The sequence below is a fragment of the Osmerus mordax genome, chromosome 26 (genome assembly GCF_038355195.1).
Source record: "Osmerus mordax isolate fOsmMor3 chromosome 26, fOsmMor3.pri, whole genome shotgun sequence".
Taxonomy (NCBI): Eukaryota; Metazoa; Chordata; class Actinopteri; order Osmeriformes; family Osmeridae; genus Osmerus; species Osmerus mordax.
Genome location: NC_090075.1, coordinates 7216374 through 7235816, shown reverse-complemented (window position 1 = coordinate 7235816; position 19443 = coordinate 7216374). Strand labels below are relative to the sequence as shown.

The following is a 19443-nucleotide window of genomic DNA, read 5'->3' as shown; positions in this document are numbered from 1 at the left end:
CACCGATTTGTGCAGCGTGGGCAGCGGTGGCATGGCAGACCCTTTCCGATTGCGTGCAAAGCTCAGCTTAGATGAGGCCATCCGGGATGGCGTTCATCACCACGGAAATAGAAAAGCAATTTCTTTTCAATAGACATACGGTATTCACGATCGCGCATTTACCATCTGATGGCAGGGTTCAGCTGATGAAGTGAGGGCGACGCTCAACAACAACCACCAGTCGAGGCCCCCGAGCCAAGCGGAGGCTGAAAAAAGCGAAAAGGTTCATTATGCCGATAGCGGTTTTCATACGGCGCTCATGCACTCGCACGTGGAAAAGGACCTCGTCAACGGCGTGCTCTTCATATTCCTAATCAAGCTCACACACACACTCTCGCACTACACCTTCCACTCTATGCCTCTCAATGGCGGGAGATTTATTGGGTTCTCAGCAGGTGTAAAACACAGCCTCGGGCTATGTGTGATGCCGGTGTTAGATGTTGGCCGCTGCTCTGGTTACACGCCGGGCACGGGCGACTTAGCCACCTTCTCCCTCTTTGCTCCCTCTTTGCTCTCTCTCGCCCGCTCTGCCAATATGCTCAAACGCAGTGGGGTGGTCCTACCCCCCCCCCCCCCCCCCCCTTCCTCTCACTGGTTATCTGCATACACTGTTGGTGTCATGGACGGGCTATCAAGCAGGATAGCAGGTCCTTTGTCGATATGTATTCGTTAAACTAGAATGCGCGGCACATCAAGGATCAGGTTTGTTTCACACGGAACCCCTGACCTCCTTGGCATCGTTTTTTGGAACATCTGAGTTCCGGGTCGTCTTTGTTCGTCGCCGATCAATCGCGATGCACGTGCACGGATACACATAGGACACGTACGCCGAGAAACCTCGGGCGTGGTTCCAGGGACGTGGTAAACCCCGGTGAGACGAGTCCCCCAACTGCTCCGGGAGATCAAAGACACCATTCGAGTCTGTGCATCGATCGGGCGTGTTGTGACTCACGAACACGTGTGCGCGTGCGTTTTTATCCTCGCTCACCAAAGAATTCGACCAATACCATTATTTTTTTGATTTTTTTGCAGTATAATGAACTTTCTATGGAATGCCTCGTGTATCCCCAGGCCTCCATCTCACTCCAACTAACTTCTTCCCCCCCCCCCCCCTCCCTCCTCCCCCCCCCCCCCTCCTCCATTCCTGCTTCTTCGCTCTATCTCTCTATCAGGCGTGTCCCTAATCAATGCAGGATCTCTCCTTCATGTGTGTTTATCACAGCCCAGAGAGAGGGCTGTGCCCGCTGCCTCTTAATTATTCATCTGATGTTCTAGCGTTGGCTGTTTGATCATACCCACGTATCGGCGCACTCCGGAGTTAACAAGTCTCCCCCGAGACCGCGGACGGCGCTCTCTACCCGACTCGCTTGCATGTCAAGATTGACCCCCCCTTCCGGCCCCCAGCACCCTCCCCATGACAGAACGAGCCCCCCTTCCCCTCGCTAGCCTCATAGATCGCAGGACACAACGCAGAGAGTTGCAAAGAACATTAGCTCCTGGAGTTCGGCGCTTGACGTTCCTGGCTCAATGTGTCGAGTCACGAGGACGTGTGTTGACGTGTTCCTCGCAAGGAAAGAAAAAACAAGGACCAGGGAGCCCACCACCCCCCCCACCACCCCCCCACTGCCACCCTCCACCACCACCACCCCCGCCCCAGTTGCGTCCACCCGATTGGTCCCATGGCTTCCTTACTGACCTGTTTGAAATGCCAAAGCGAGCGCCCTTCTTTCCTGAAGTGCACGTCCGTCATCGCCCCTCTCCCTCCGTCTCCTCTCCTTCCCTTTATCCCTCCATCACTCCTCTCTCTCTCTCTCTGTCTGTGTCTGTTCCTCTGTTCCATCCCTCTATCTCTCCAACGGGCCGTTTGCGCACATCTGGTGCAGGCAGCCGGGCGAGCGACGTGTGTGGGTTTGAGGATTTTGCTAGACGAGGGTGTGTGTGTGTGTGTGTGAGTGAACGGAGGGTTACAGGAGGGGCATGAAGCCATAGACAGAGACTGGGGGGCTCTTTATTATTCATTGCCCCATTAAATAATTCATGTCGACGTCAGCGTGTCAGGCTGTGCATTGTCTGTAGTGTAATTACCCTGAGGTGTTGATACACGATGGACACTTCCCCGGCTCATACAGACTTCTCTGCAGTCCACAGCCTCTCTCCCTCCCTCTCTCTACCTCTCTCTCTCTCTCTCTCTCTCTCTCTCTCTCTCTCTCTCTCTCTCTCTCTCTCTCTCCCTCTCTTTACGTCCCTCTTTTTTTTAACTTTGTTTCTCTCCCTGTCTCCCCCTCGACATCTCTCTCCCCCCCTTTCGCTGTCTCTCTTTTGGTCTTTGTCTCTCTTTTGGTCTTTCACTCTCTGTCTCTCCCGCCCTCTTGATATGGAAATTCTCGTCCTACTGTCTCTCTCTCTCTCTCTCTCTCGCTCTCTCTCTCTCTCTCTCTCTCTCTCTCTCTCTCTCTCTCTCTCTCTCTCTCTCTCTCTCTCTCCCTTGCTCTGTCTCTCCTGTCTTAGACAGTGATGCCAGGGTTCTCCTTTTGCACAGCTGTGGAATTCCAAATTCTGCTCCCCAGCCCCACTCTCTGCTCAGACTGACAATTTGGGGTGTGCGGGTGCGTGAGTGGCGTGTCACTGTCTGCGCTCGTCACAAACCGTCACCTTGATTCGAAGGCGTCGACAGACTAATCATGAATCGGTCATCTCCACCGATACTCGCTTTCCCATCGCCTGGCATTCGCACTAACTATCTCTCTCTCTCTTTCTCTCCCCCCTTCCCCCAGCACCACCTCGGTTCACTAAAGTTCCCGTCGACCAGATCGGCGTATCCGGGGGCGTGGTCTCCTTCGTGTGCCAGGCGACCGGTGACCCCAAACCCCGGGTGAGCTGGAACAAGAAGGGGAAAAAGGTCAACTCCCAGCGCATCGAGGTAAGAAACCGACCCCCATCAAACCCACTAGCGCCCCCTTACGGCTAGGAGGACACAACGACGGGCGTCTCTGAATATCTACCTTCCCCTCGCCGGCACGCACGTCCACGCCGTACGTCTTAACTGTACGTGACGGGTACACGGCAGATAGTGTGTGTTTGCGGCGAGTGTGTGTTTGCGGCGAGGCCTTAACGCGCCGCGAGCTGTGCGCTATTCCTGACGTTTGTTTGCGGCTCGGTCTCCGCGCGAGGCCACACAGAGGCTTTCAAGTCTTGATTGATGCTCAGCGTTCTCGAATTAAAGAGCGCCGGCGCTATCGACGCTGGAAGCACACTGGGATGACTTTGCCCTCGCCTACAGGAGGGCGACGGCGACAGAACAACAACAACAACAGCAGCAGCAGCAACAAAAACAAGGAAATATTGTGAGATGGGACAACAAAAAACCGTGCAGTTTTGCATTACGTTTCTCTCGATGAAAGGATGGCGGGCGGGGGGGATTTGGCTAAACAAACAAAAAACCCAGGGGTTGCAGGATTGAACTCTGACCGATTTACAAGTACGCATTTTCGCGCATTTGCGATTTTTGTTAAAAAAAAGAATCCGACCTCCCTCCAGCTTTCACTTTGATATTGATCTCGGTGTTGAACTCGCACTGTTTTTCCTCATTAGAGTTTTGGCCTTGAGATCTTTAAAGACACGACTGGGGGACGGCTACCCCCACGAGCCTCTTCTTCCCTGTTGCCACATCGATCCACGCATACGTGTATGTGTTTGTGTGTGTGTGTGTGTGTTTGTGTGTGTGTGTGTGTGTGTGTGTGTGGTGCGTGTTCTAAAGATATCTCCTGACCTCAGGGTCAGGAGGATTGGTGAATGTGTCTATTCAAAGGAGTGAAAAAGGAATGCTTTCGAGTTTGACACACACACTCTCATACACCCACAGCTCTGATCGTAACACACGTCTCACCTCCTTCTCGCTAAGACAGACTATAGAGTTTGACACACACACACAGCTCTCATTGTAACACACATCTCTCTCTCCCTACACAGACAATGGAGTTCCACACAAACACACACACACACACACACAGAGAGCTCTGATCGTAACACACATCTCGCTCTCCCTACCCCAGACTATAGTTTCACACACACACACACACACACACACACACACACACACACAGAGAGCTCTGATCGTAACACACATCTCGCTCTCCCTACCCCAGACTATAGTTTCACTTCACACACACACACACGCACACACACACACACACACACACACACACAGCTCTGATCGTAACACACATCTCTCTCTCCCTACCCCAGACTATAGTTTCACACACACACACACACAGCTCTGATCGTAACACACATCCCTCTCTCTCCCTACCCCAGACTATAGTTTCACACACACACAGCTCTGATCGTAACACACATCCCTCTCTCTCCCTACCCCAGACTATAGTTTCACACACACACACACACACACAGCTCTGATCGTAACACACATCTCTCTCTCCCTACCCCAGACTATAGTTTCACACACACACACACACACACACACAGCTCTGATCGTAACACACATCTCTCTCTCCCTACCCCAGACTATAGTTTCACACACACACACACACACACACACAGCTCTGATCGTAACACACATCCCTCTCTCTCCCTACCCCAGACTATAGTTTCACACACACACACACACACACACACACAGCTCTGATCGTAACACACCCATCCCTCTCTCTCCCTACCCCAGACTATAGTTTCACACACACACACACACACACACACACACACACACACACACACACAGCTCTGATCGTAACACACATCCCTCTCTCTCCCTACCCCAGACTATAGTTTCACACACACACACACACACACACACACACACACACAGCTCTGATCGTAACACACATCCCTCTCTCTCCCTACCCCAGACTATAGTTTCACACACACACACACACACACACACACACACACAGCTCTGATCGTAACACACCCATCCCTCTCTCTCCTACCCCAGACTATCGAGTTTGACGAGGGGGCGGGTGCCGTGCTCAGGATCCAGCCCCTCCGCGCCCCGCGCGACGAGAACATCTACGAGTGCGTGGCCGAGAACAGCGAGGCAGAGATCAACGTCAACGCCAAGCTGTCCATCATCAGAGGTGAGCCTATCAGCGCCCGCCCATCACGTTTCCTTCCCCTGCACTTCTGTCAACGCTTTTATCCCGACCGACAAAGGTCTGGACTAATCGAGGACCAAAAGGACACAGTTATGACAGTCTTACCGTGGTAAAGGCCAAGGAGATACACAGCGCAACAACAATATCGTACCTCAAACGTGGTGTTTGGAAAAAAATCCGTTACCACCAGGAAGTGCCTCGTGGTCTCTGGCCACGTATCACTTCCTGGAACAACGCGGGCCTCTTTGCAGGCGCGGATCTGATAAGGGTTGATAGGTGTAAGCGACGCACTTGGGAACCATATTCAGGCCTATCCATAAGCCCGCGTTATCAGAGGTCGCTGCGGAGAGGAGATAAGCGTGGGCTGGGACCCACTCCGCCGTGCTTTCAATTACTGGTACGAGGTTGGAGGAGAGGGCTCCAGATTCACTTAGGGCAGATGGAGTTTGGCGCTGGGCAAATTCCCCCCCCCCCCCCCCCCTTTCGTTTCCGTCTCTTGCCGGCAGTTTCGGGCTGGATATTTATCAAGGATCAATCTCGGCGGCGATGGCTTCATCAGCCGCCTATTCAAAGGAGGGAGAGAGATGGGGGCCGTTTTCCAGAGGGCGCTAAGAGGCCTCATTGTGTGTCGAGGGGAGCCCGGAGAAAGAGGCTTGATTGGGTGGCGCGGGCGAAGTTGTGTGTCTGACAGATGCGGGACACCGAGTGGAAATGGAACGGTCCCATGTCAGGGAGGGTCGGAGACAGTGTCAACTGACAGTCACGGCGTTCCCCCTCTCTCTCTCTCTCTCTCTATCTTTATATCTATGCGTCTGTATCCATCTTTCTGTCTCTGCTTCTTCCGTCCATCTCTCTCGATCCATCTCTTCCTTTCTCTGTCCATCGTTCTCTCTCTCTCTATGTCTCTTTCTCTAGCTCTCTATCTCGATCCATCTCTTCCTTTCTCTCTCCATCGTTCTCTCTCTCTCTCTCTCTCTCTCTCTCTCTCTCTCTCTCTCTACGTCTCTTTCTCTGGCTCTCTATCTCGGTCCATTTCTCTCGCTCTCTTCGCTCATCGCTCTCTCGCTCTCTGTTTTTCTCGCTCTCTTTGCCACTGTCTCTCTGTCTCCCTCTTTCCCTCTCTATCTCCATTGGACTCCCTTGCCACTGGGTGTCCCGTCTCTCTGGGGGCGTTTTCCCATCATGCCTGGCTCCGACAGCCCGGGGCCATCATGCCTTTTCCCGTTTGTCCTCCCTGGCACAACGGCTCCTGCTTGACGTCATGTTTGGACAGGGAGCTGGGCTCTTGCCCTGTTCTCTTCTCTCTCTCTCTCTCTCTCTCTCTCTCTCTCTCTCTCTCTCTCTCTCTCTCTCTCTCTCTCTCTTTTTCTATCTCTATTTCTCTCTCTCTCTCTCGCTCCTCTCTCTCTATTTTTCTCTACTCATCCCAACTCTCTCTCTCTACTCGCCCCTCCTTTTATCTCTGTCTCTCTTCACTTCTCTCCCCCCTCCCTCTCCTCTTTCCCTCTCACCCGCTCTCTCTCTCCGTCTCTCTCCCTCCGTTTTTGTCTCCTCCGACGCTGCCATCTGCCCCCGTTCCCTGGCTGATGCTGCTGTGTGACCAGGACCGGGAGGCTGGAGGGGGCTGGCTGGGGGATGTGCTGAGCCGGAGAGCTGGCAGCTTGCTGGGGCTCCTGGTTGGGACTGGGGCCCAGCAACCAGGGTTGGCCATGATTGTCAGCAGCCCAGTCTTACATGGAAATCCAGGCTTTGGGGCAGGGCCCAGGAGACCGGCCGCCACACGGGCCACACGAGCAGGCAGGGAGGCAGGCAGGCGAGCAGAAAGGCAGGCGGGCAGGCAAACAGGGAGGCAGGCAGGCAGGCAGAAAGGCAGGCGGGCAGGCAAACAGGGAGGCAGGCAGGCAGGCAGGGCCAGAGCTGTGGAGCTCAAGCTGGGGGGAGGAGAGGAGAGAGCCCCCCTTCCTCCCTCATCCCAACCTCCCCTCCTCCTCCTCCCTCCCTCCCTCCATCTGTTCAAATGCCTGTCCTCACACTGGCCTATCAGCACAGCAGGGCAAGGCTGGATGAGAGCAAGAGAGATGGGAGAGAGAGAGAGACGGGGGAGAGTATTTTAGAGGGAAAGTGGATCGGATAGACGGGTGACAGGCAAAGGGAAGGAAGAGAATGGAAAGGATTCAAAGAGAGAGAAAAGACAGAGAGAGAGAGAGAGAGAGAGAGAGAGAGAGAGAGAGAGAGAGAGAGAGAGAGAGAGAGAGAGAGAGAGAGAGAGAGAGAGAGAGGATGAAGGGGGGGGGAGATGGACGCACATCTAGTGAGGAGAGACATAAGCAGGCTGAAGAAGTGGAGACTGCCGTTGGAGGTTATCACACTGACAGGGGTCAAAGTACGCACACCATGTAACCCTAAATACGTCAATACAACTAACGCAGCCTTCAACACATCTCCATGTCGCCGCAGGGGCTAATCACACTTAGCATCGTAGGAGTCACACTGGTCCTGATGGCTACCCAAAGAATTACCCCCCCCCCCCCCTTACACACACTCACACACTCACAGAGGGTGGGGTGACATCACATTTAGTGATGTCACCCCACCCCTCCAACCCCTGGCTGCTTTCTTCCGAGAACATTGATCTGAGTGTGTGTGTGTGGGGGGGGGGGAGGCAGTGACGGTGAGGGAGAGAACAGTTAGTGAAGGTCTAAGAAGGCCCACCTGCTTCCATCCTACACCTCCTGTTCTATACGTAGTCCTCTGGGAGTCGTTGGTCAGAGACATGCGGTTAGACGCCTGCGCGGGCTGTCTTTCTGTCTTTCTGACTTTTATTCTTCTCTGGCATTCGTTCTCTTTATCCCTGTCATGACATTTATTTTTCTCTCCCTCTCTTTCTCTCTCCCTATCTCAGTTGGAAATAACACCTGTTCACCATGGCTACAGGCCCACCTTGGCACTGCAGTACACACACACACACACACATGTACATACAGTACACACACAACACAAGACTGACCCTTGGCACTCACCCCTGACATAGTCCCGACACAAACAGCAGCCCTGGTTTCACCATCTGTGCTCGTTCGCCCAAAGACCTGAACCCACCCATGACCCCTCCCCTTGTGCCAAGACACACACACACACACCCATGCCAGTCCACACTCTAATGCTGCCCCCTCCCCCCCCTCCGCCCCACACACACACACACACACACCTTCTATCCTCCCTCCCCTTTCTTTTTTTCTTTTCATCTTCCTCTCCTCTCCAGGTGGAACTAATACCAACCTGTCCTCTCTTTTTGCAGTGTGCCTGAATAAACTCTCTTTTCTAGAGTCGGCCAAGCTAGCACTCTCTCCCACGCCCTCTCCCCCGGCACCCTGGCTTCTTCTACAGCACCCTCCCCTTTGCAATTTCTTCATATCGCTCTCTCCTTTCCTCTTTCTCTCATTTCCCCCCTTTCTCCGTGTCCACGAGTGTACACGCACACTCTTTCTCTACCCCCTTTTTCTTTCTCCCTCCGTTTGATCTCTACCCTCTCTCTCCCTCCTCTCTCTGTCTCTCTCCCACCCTAACCTACCCTCCCTCCTCTCTCTCTCCCCCTCTCCCTGTTGCTGACCCCCTTGCTTCGGGACCTCGTTAGCGAGGACAGGTGGACGTAGCGGACAGGCTTAGCCAGGCAAGGCCGAGACGGGGCTCATTTGATCAGCTAGCCTGTTAATTGGCCGTCTTCCTGGAGGACCGGGAAGTTGTATTTGTTTCGACAGCTGCTTGTTGGCACCCAAATTGGGTGCGTAGACGCGCACATGCACGCGCAAAGCCTTATGAGCTGCAGTTGATGGAACTGGGAAGTTGAGGAAACCAAAATATGAACCCACTGTCTCTACTAGTCACTTCCTGGTTGGGCTACCCACCAATCATCACCCACAAAATATCCTCACCAAGTGTCTTTGTTGGGTTTGGTCAGGTTTTGACGCTACGGATACATCCAGTCTAGCCGCCCACTACACAAACCCTCTCGGCTGAGTAACCGTAACCAGGAAGAGGCACAGGTCTCTAGGGGCAAGCAGGATCCAATCCGATTTTAGCGAGCTGCGAGCGAAATACTGGTGTGGGCGCGGCGCAGCTAGCCTAGCACTCCAGTCTCCCAAGATTAAAAAGCTTTGGGGTGAGGAAGGGCAGGTAGAGGTAGAGGGGAGGAGACAGTGGATTCTGGCATCCGGCCAAGCTTTGAAGACATCTTTTGCTAAGCGTTCATCTTAAGCTCGCCACCCCTTTGCATGTGGTTCCCTCCCGTTTTCGTGTAAGCCCTCCTCCAACCCTGTCACGTCCTCTCGTTAACTCGGCATTAGCGCTCTGTCTGTCTGTCTTCCTTTCCGTATCGCACGCGTCCGCGCGCTCGCACGCCGTCTCCCGCGCACGGCCCCCTCCCCCACACGTCTCTCTCCCTCGATCGCTCATCCCCCCCCCTCCCTCCCTCCCTTCCTCCGCCCCCCCCCCACCCTCTACCTCCCTCTCTCCTCCACCTCTCCATCTCGTTCCCTCCGTCTGCACTTGTCCCACCCCCTCCCTCCCTCCTCCATTCCATCCTTCCCCCCGGGGGGGGGGGGGGGGGGAATGAGTGGATGCACTCACCAGGGGATCCAGGGGTCGGCAAGGGCATCCGGGCTGCGGGCAGGGGTCTCGGTGGTGGTGGGGGGGGGGGGGGGGAAGAGGAGTTGCCGGGTATTAGCCCCCGGGTGTTCTCAGAGCCGCGCCCTGAATGATTTGGGGTAACGGAGCGTGGCGGACGAGCCGGGCCGCGGCGGGGACTGGGAGGTGCATTATCATGCGTTAGAGAGCCTGCACAAGGCGTCCGGCGTGTAGGCAAACACCGGCTTGCGTTTTGTGCGCGCGCTCGGGTTTCTGCTCGTGCGCGCGCGCGCAAAACATGTTTGTGCGTGTGTGTGTGTTTTTGCCTCTGTGCATGGGGTTGAGGAGGAAAACTAAGGATGGTGATAATGGCTAGGTTTACGGGTGACAGAAAGATGAATCTCAATGGATTAGTATTGACCACCCACCACCATTGTTCTCTGCTGCTCTCTCGCTGCTGCTCTCTCGCTCTCTCGCTCTCTCTCTCTCTCTCTCTCTCTCTCTCTCTCTCCGTCTCTCACTCTTTCTCTCTCTCTCTCTCTGTCTATCACCCTCTCTCTCTCACTCTCACCCTCTCTCTCTCACTCTCACTCTTACTCTTACTCTCACCCTCTCCCTCTCTCTCTCTCTCTCTCTCTCTCTCTCTCTCTCTCTCTCTCCCTCTCTCTTTCTCTCTGTATCCTATTAGTTCAACATGGTCTTTCTCTTCTCCTCAGCCTAGACCATGCAGATGACATTCTCCACACGCATGGGACATGCCTCCATCTCCACGTAATGGAGCCTCAGAGACAGGTGACATTTGAGAGAAGGCAGGCAGGTATATTGGATGCGCTGCGTGCGTGCACAGTATATAGGGTTTGTGTGCGTGTGAGTTTATGTTAATGCATGATGCGTCTCCCTAGACCCTTGGCCGAACTCCACGCCTCGCTGGCTCATGGGTAATTTTCGCATGCCGGGGTGGGGGTAAAGGTCGCCGCGCCCCCAACAACAGATCATGAGTCTAATTGGGCAGAGAGGAGGTTGCTGGTCCCCTTTCCACTGAGCGGGATAGCTTTAACAAAGGTCTCCCCTTTGTTCCACCTTCCACCTGACCTCCTCTCCTGGGAGGACAGTGAACTGAGAGAGAGACAGAGAGAGAGAGAGATGGCGATTGAGCCAAAGTATTATTATCTTATGTTGTGTTCACCCCAGTCCACAAACACAGTTGTAATCTTCTTTTTAGTACTTCTAAATACAACTTTCAGAGTTGTATTAAGAGGTAGACAGGTTTAAAGAGAGAGAGAGAGAGAGAGAGAGAGAGAGAGAGAGAGAGAGAGAGAGAGAGAGAGAGAGAGAGAGAGAGAGAGAGAGAGAGAGAGAGAGAGAGAGAGAGAGAGAGAGAGAGAGAGAGAGAGAGAGAGAGAGAGAGAGAGAGAGAGAGAAGGGTTTGCTCGAGGGTTTTTGTGAGTCTAGTGTGTGGAGCAGGTGGGCATCGGTTCTGGTGATATCAAGTAGAATAAAGAGCAGCTCTCTCCGTCCTCACCTCTGACCAGCTCTCCCCCTTTTCCAAGACCACAGCCCAGAGGAAAAGAAGGAGAGAAAGCGGGAGGGAGAGAGAGACAGGAGAAGAAAAGGATGTTGAGGATGGGGCCAGATAAATGGGCAGTGAGAGGATTGAAAGAATGCAGCGAAAAGAGAGAGAGGGGGAGGTAGGGAGGGAGAGGAGTGGAGGTGATGAGCGGGGAGAGAGGGCAGGAACGATAACTGATGATTAGGAAGTCAGATCCGACTACCGATGAAAGACCTAGAAAAAAAACAAGGGGGAGGTGGCGAGGGTGGCGAGGGAGGAAATGAGACAACCAGAGGGGAAGCGAGAGCAAAATAAAGAGGGAGAGTTGCCTGATAAGACCACAGGAGAGAGAGAGAGAGAGAGAGAGAGAGAGAGAGAGAGAGAGAGAGAGAGAGAGAGAGGGGGGGGGGGGGGGGGGGGTACCCCTCCGTGGAGACAGGCCCAGCAGGCCTCGTTTGATGAAGTCGGCAGAGAGACGGTATTAACAGAAGCCCAGCTGTATTTGCCCACTGCGTTATCTCCCGCCTCGCCCCTCATCAACACGCCAATTCCCCTCAGCTGCGCCGCCGCGCCATAAAACCTTTGTTTAGCGCCGTTGAGATCCGCGCGGCTCCCTGCGTTGACGGCCGTGCCGGGGCTGCGCGCGCGGTCTCGCTAGCAGCGGGCGTGCGAAGGCTCGCCTGCAGGCCTCTTTCCGGCGGGGTGAACTGACCACGGCGACCCATCTTTTGAAGAGACGGAGGGGAATTCATGTGGGCGTCGAGTCATTCTTCCTAGGCTAGTTTCGAAGCTTGTGCCACTTGCCTGTACAACCCCCATCAGCAGTCTGCGATGGTGGTAAAACAGACAACCCTGTACTCTCCAGTTGACCTCGCGCCCCGCCGGTCCTCTCTTCTATCCCAGACGCATTTGTACCCCGGCCGCACGCTGACCGACAGCTCCCGCTGAGAGGCGCTGAGAGGAAATTCACTATGACGGAAGTGTATAGCCTCTCAATCCTTTGATCCCCGGAAACCTGGTGAGCGGTAATCAGCTGTGATTGGTGGACCGGGGGGAAAGCGGCGCAAGGGGATGGGGTGGGGGGGGAGCGGCGGGGGGATAAGTGGCTGGAATTCTTTTGCTCTAACCCCCCCGGGGGCTCTCGGCTCGGCAGACTTTCGCCAACGATTTCCGTGGAGCGCCTGCTCAAGTAGGGTGGTCCGGCGGCCCCTGGTTTTCGAGAGAGGGGAGAGGTAGGAGGCTGGAAAAGGGTTAGAGAAGCATGAGAGGGAAACTAGAGAGCGACCAAGAGGGGAAGAGGTTGGGATTCCGGGGGCTTACTGCCACCAGGTTTACTACTCAGTGGAAAGTTTCGATAAACGGGGTCCTTTGTCCGACTATCCTCAACTGTCTGGTCAAGGCTAGATTGAAAGATCAGTGTCGCCCAGGATGGTTTTACAAAGATAAGTGCTCAATTGCTCGATTGCCTCTACAACCTTTTATTTTTCTTCCCGTATGTCCGCTGCTTCCTTATCAGCTCAGATTTCCGATTTCCAAGAAGAAGAAAAAACAACATATCTATAGTCTACATTCTAGCCTCTTCGGTGCTTACACACGCAGAGCAACCTACACCTCAGAAACAACCCGTCTTGCAAAGATGGTGAGAGATAGGGGTGGTTCCCGTGGAAACGGATCGAGTCGCCGACCCTCAGAGGGCCCCCGGCTCATGAATAAATATGAGCTGGGGGGATGCGGCCGGGGCCCTGAGCCTCGTGAATAAACATGAGGCGACACCCCAGGTGACCGAGGCAGTACAACGGAGAGGTCAAACAGAATGCCCAGCGTTTTGGCAGAATTGATAGGCTTCAAGTCTCTGTCTCTCCTCCCGCCAAGTGTTGGAGTTCGTTTCGGGCCCTCCTTTCAAATCCCCCCCAAAGACAGCAATAATAACAGCATTATGCCTAGCCACAGGTAGCACCTAGGCCAACCTGTGCAAACAGACCTTCTGTCCCTGAAAGGGATTTAAAGGCAAAAGAAGGCTCAGGAAAAAGGGAAATAAATATATATATATAGAGAGAGAGACTGAGAAAGAGAGAGAGAGGGTGGGAATGAAGATTCTTTCCAGACAGCTTTCTCGTGATTACCGAGCTTCTGTCTTGGAGCAGTGCCTTGGTTCCACTGGATTGAACAGCAGCTGTTCATATTTAAAGAACACTCGGGCTCCCGCGCCCTTAAAGAGCAAACGTGACACGCAACCCCATGTCGATACAGCCTCGCCCGGCCTCGCCTACTTCCTCCCTAACCGGCCCGCCCGCCCGCTTGCTGCCTGCTCCGTCAGTCTCGGCTGGCACTGACCCCCCATCGGGCATTCGCATTGGCTCTGGACCATGCCGAATGAACATCTGTTCCCTGGGCACGCCGCTCGCCTCCGAAGCCGCTCTCCCGTCACAGAGAACTTGTTCGGCGGGCAAACGCTCGGTGTGCGCGTCTGCATTGCGATGTGAGCGGTCGCCAAGCGGAAGTGTCGTTCCAGAAGCCGCCGGATGCTAAATTAGCATTGCATGATTGGGCTCCGATTAGAGCAGTAGCTGTTCTTGCGTTGACTACTGTTGGCTTTTGTACTGAATAGACTTGGACAGAATGGGCCTGCGTAGGTCGTTCGGGGACATTTAGGTGTGGGAGGGAGTGGAGGGCAATTGGTTTCCTGTGGAAGACTTCGATTTTAATTTGGTCCTTTTTCATTATTACTTCGGGTGTGAACTCTGTTGACCGAGGAAAGTCGAGCCTCTGTGGTCAGTCCCTCGCCAAGCACCCCTGTTCTCCAGGAAATCCCGTTGAAACGATATCCGAGGTCTTGCCTTTGGAAGGAAAGAGGGAGGGCTATGTACAGATCCCTCCCTTCGCTCCACCACATCTGTCTCTCACGCCAGTTCACTCCTTCCCGGTTCGTTATCATTCTGCTCACATCTCTCCCTCGCGCCTGTCATCTTTCCCAGCGACGTGTTCATTCGCCTCTGTCGTCGTTCTCCCAGCGGGGGTCCGTGACCCCTCTCCCCCCTCCCCCGCTTCCATCCCCATTGGCCGCTTGTTGCCTCCACAGCTAATAGCCACAACGAGAAATTACCGGCCCGTCAGCCGTTTGCCCCTTTCCCATTCAATCGCAAAAAATATTCATATTTGTTGCTCTGCTTGCTGGAGGTTACCGCCACCCTGGTATTACGGGTCTAATTGCACCAAGCTAATGGCCTCAGAGGACAATACCCTTCCTCCAATCGCCCCTTAATCTCCCTCAATTATCTTTCCCCTCAATTTGGCTTGAAACCTTTACAGGTGCTCGCGTCCGTATTCGTCAGTCGATGTTTCGGAGACCGCCGTGTGGGCAAGGAAACCTCTGCCCGTTGGCTTTCCTTGAATAAGGTAAGCAGGAGAGCTCAGTTTTTTTCCGACGCAACTACTGGCTGTGGGCCTTGAGGGCTTTGTCCCACGGCCTGCTCCAGGAAAGGTGACTGAAGTCTTCTCACGCTCTCCTGCCAGACACTTGCCTCAGATACCCTCTCATATCTGGTAGACAATGGCCCAGGCAATGTGAGGAGTTGAATAGAAAGCAGTCGTAGGGAACTAGAATTCATCTGTGGTGCCTTTCTCCATTAGTCGGCTCCTACGCCCTCATAAACCGCGGACACTACCTAGCTTCCTTTACTGTGTGTTTCCTCCTGAATCGGCATCGTACAGGACTGCGAATAAGTACGAGCGAAAGCAGCTGTTGTTTGGTGGGATTGACCTAATGATTGAGTTGACGCACTGCCAAGCTGTTAAATTGGCAGGAAGCAAAACGGTGAACGCGAGCGAGTGCGCACAGGTGCCCCCTGTCGTAACGAGACTTGACTGACCAACGGCTCGCAGTGGGAGAAGCACTTCCACTAATGGGTCTGGGCCGCGTTTTTACAGTCTCCCCTGGAGTTCGCTTCGTCTTTCCCCGAAGCGACTCGGCGTCCTGACGAGCACAGGACGAGAAGAAGAAGAAGATGAAAGCGTCACTTGGCGGATTTCTCTTCTTTCTTCTTCTCCTCTCCTTCGTGGTCGGGACATCTGTAGGAGCTGTCCTGGACAATCACTTATCCCTTGCCTTTGCCGGATGTTTCTGTAGCAGATTGAGAGACTGTGTACTGTACGGTCGGGGGCGCTTGTTTCGGTTGTCTTCTCGGTGAGCTTAGGTGAGGGAGAAGGGCGGGGCCCCTTAGCCTTTGCTGGACTCTCCATGCCACACCGGTCTTCAAATCCGCTGGCCAGACATTGAGAGCAGAACCTCTGGCACACAGCTCTTTCAGAGCTAGAGTGAGTGGTTGAGACATACTGGTGGCTGTACATGTTGACACAAAGGGTTTTAGAGATGGAGAGATTGAGATTGGAAATGCGATGTGATAGAGTTTGTAGTTCGGTTAGGGTTCATGGAAACGGGTTTTGGATTCTTGTGATTTTTTTTTCTTTCAACAGTCAACGCTGGTCTCCACTAAAAGCTACTTGGCAAACTGCGTAAACCTTCTTTCAGCTTTAAGACTTGTCAAAAGGTTGACCACAAAGTTTTACTGTGCTGGTTTTTTGGAAATGGTCTTGTAAGCATGGCTCCTGGCTACTCTCATGGTTGTGGAACACATGTCCTGTGGTGAATTCTACTCTGCTATGCACCAGATGTGATGATAGCTTTATAAGTGTAGCCTATTAAGGGAGTTATTGAACCACTGGGGTCTGGATGATGTCTTCAGAACAACCAGAGGTCGGAGCCTCAGTTTGTGATCGATGAACTTTTTTTTAAACCCCCATAGACCCAGGGAATCGTTGACTTTACTAGTTCTGCCCATATGTTTGGAAAGCTGAGCAGACAAACTCGTTCTGCAGCAATCTGGAGCTCTCCAAATGATTTCTCTCTCTCTCCCTCCCTCTCTCTCTCTCTCTTGCTTAAAAATTTGGATGTAAATTCTGCCCTTGGTCCATCGGACGGCGTGGAGAATACCAATAGGACCCGGTCGCTTCTCCGGCGTGCGGACTGCGAAGTGCAGTGAGGGGAGCGGGAGAGGTTGAGTGCACGCTGCATAATACCCATTATCTACCTGAGATTGAAGTCCGAAGGGGAGAGGAGCCCGGCTGAAAAGGCTGTGATTAGTTTTCCTTTTGCTGCTGCCCTCCCTCCCTTCTCTCTCTTCTTGTGCCCTCCCCTCTATCCCTCTCTCTGTCTCTCTCTCTCTCTTTCTCTCTCCATCCATGCTGATAGAGGTTCCGCTGAACTTGGTCCCAACCAGGAACTCCCAAAAATGGCCCCACCATGTACCCTACTCCCACCCAGACCACCTCCAGGACACCTCCACCGCCCCACAACAAGCCCACTGTCTCCCTCTTTCACGCTCTTGGTTCCTCTTGCTGTTTTGTCTCCCTTTCCTTGCAGTGTCCCTATTCTCTGTCCCTCCTCTCCCTCTTTCGCGCTCCCTCTCTGACCCGTCCATCATGGGAAGCGCACCGCAAATGAAATTGACCATCTCCATGGTCCAGTCCAAACAGCTGGCCTCGCGGATTAGTCAAATGTCTGTTTATTCAAAGGCTACGGCTATATCAAGGCCTGTGCGTGCGGCAGGGCGGGAAGTAGATCACGTGGGCGATCTACTTCCCTCACCCCTCCTGTTCCCTCTTTTCCCCTCTCCCCCTCTCCCCCTCCCCCCCGACTCCCTTGCTCTTTCACATGTCCTGCATATCAAATGGCCAGCCTTCTCTAAAGCCCCGTTGCTGGCGGTGGCGAGGGGTAATCAGTTAACCTGATTACGCCACTGATGAAATTAAATCATTTCGGTAAGTGAAAATAATAATATGAGTAATAAGTGCGATGGCTGGTAGATCCCCCCCCCCCACCCCACCCACCCCCCCCCGACCGTACACACCCTCCTCCTGCGTTTGCCGCAGTCGCCCGGAGTGTCGAGAAAGTCCGTTTTTCCCCCACTCATCTTGGTAAATTGATGGCTCAAGTCCAGTGGGCTTTGAAGCCACCCTGTCGGAGTGGTTGACACCGTACAGCACACTCTTGACCCAAGATGGCTGCCGCGCGGCTCAAAAAGCAGCCAATCAAATTGCTCTTTGCACCGCAATGCTCTGATTCACCCACTCGGACTCTGAAAAAGGAAAGATGATTTGATGTTGATGAATTGTGGGAAAGTGGGGTCTTTTCAGGTGAAGAATAAAAGGAGATGGACATTTTAAGGGTGGGCTGTTTTCTCAGAGGTGAAAGGAACTAGGACAGCAGGCATGAGTCGGCAGATTAAAGAGTTGTTCGAATGCTTAACAAACCAATCATATTAAAGGCTTTGCACCTGTCGCTTGTGTTATGACATTAAACGGCGTACCACAATTAAAGAAAATTACAGATAACGAATGCCCTTTCCTTTTCAATGACAGTAGAAACACATTGAGTTTGAAGGATTGGTAAAAAAAAGTGGTCAACCTCAGCACTTGGGGGGGTGCATATGATATATATACCCCAGGCCTGCTATCAATTGATTGGCCAACATTTGTGGCCTCAGTGGTGATCGCCATAACAACTGCGGATGTCAGTATGGCTTAACTACCTCTCAGTGAGTGCCTAGTCAGACCGAACTGTCCAGATGCCACCCCTTGGCATATGCCAACATATAATTGCGTGGCACAAACCAGTTCCATGATTGATGGGACACATCGAGAATGGTTTTCCAAAAGCTCTGCGGGGAACAAAACCCAAAAGGCTGCAACAAAAAGAGTACAACACCTGGTTTGCACGCTGGGAAAATTGTACTCTCCCTTGTTCCCCTCCTCTTGTTCAAACAAACTGAGCTGGCAACAGCCAGGGTGGATATTTATAGGAGGTGGTTTCTTTTGAAAGCCCTCCAATTAGGGTTTGTTGGTAATAGTTATTGGCACGGTGGCACATTAGCTGTATCCCCCAAACGCAAGTAAGGCGATGCAGGATTGCATCGCAGGCTGTAATTGCGTCTCATGTGAAAACCCTGGCCTCAGCATGAATGACTGGGTTCTTTCACATGGTGTCGAATGCTTGAAAGCATCAGTGGAAGGGAGAAACCGTCAGGTGGCTGAGCGGTGAGGGAGTCGGGCTAGTAATCTGAAGGTTGCCAGTTCGATTCCCGGCCGAGTCAAATGACGTTGTGTCCTTGGGCAAGGCACTTCACCCTACTTGCCTTGGGGGGAATGTCCCTGTACTTACTGTAAGTCGCTCTGGATAAGAGCGTCTGCTAAATGACTAAATGTAAATGTAAATGTAGAAACCACCCTTGGGCGAGCGAAACAATGGCATTGCGACTGACCGATTAGGTCGCACAGGGTCTGATTCAATTAGCGTGGAAGACTTATCTCTGAGGCGAACACCAGCGTGCGGCGTCATAAAGAAATATAAACGCCTGACTTCTATCAGCACTTGCCAGTGCCTGACATTTTATTTTCCATCCTGTCCCCCATTTCAAGTGGTCTGACCCTTAACAAAAAAAAAAATATATCCTTCAACTGTGATTTATTTCTATTTCCACCGCTTCTGAGCTCCAGGGCGGATTGGATCTAACACCGGGTCTGGAGCAAGCTAACCGCGAGGGTATTTACACAGCGGAGTGTCAAAAAAAAACATTAGGGGGGGGGGGGGGGGGGGGGGGGGGGTCTCAGATTGGAGCAGCAGTAAGGAGTAGTAATGACAGCATAATTGCTCCATGATTCCCCCACCCCTACACTTGTCCTCCGACGTGCCATCGCCCACCTTCCGCCACTCCGGGCTCCTCCGGGCATCTCCAACGGATCTCCTTCCATCGCTTGCCCGATTTCATTAACCTCAAATCCAATTACTCAGTGTATGTTTGCGGCTTCATTACTGGATGTGGGTAGATGAGTTCTCTCCCTACTTCTGTATTGTCAAGGCTGACTTAATGCAATGTGAAGTCTGGAAAGGTCCGGAATGTCAGCAATATCGGATTGCGTCTGGAGAACGGGCCAGACTACAAGTGTGGAGTATGAGCATGGTCTACCCAGATATAACTTGAGGGGTATTTGAGTAGAGGGACTTGTATATTCAACAATATGTTACAGAGAGAGGGTAAGGAGAACCGCCAGCACTGCCATATCATAAAG

General features: G+C 53.1%; 1 protein-coding gene across 1 annotated transcript in view; it reads left to right on the top strand.

The window, feature by feature from the left end:
* ptprsa (protein tyrosine phosphatase receptor type Sa) overlaps positions 1-19443 on the top strand; it is a gene marked incomplete at its 3' end in the record, with an annotated part of 98758 nt that overhangs the window by 31701 nt on the left and 47614 nt on the right. Inside the window, 2 exon segments of the mRNA XM_067229507.1 lie at positions 2814-2959; positions 4991-5132. Of these exon segments, the coding sequence (XP_067085608.1) occupies positions 2814-2959; positions 4991-5132 (288 nt within the window).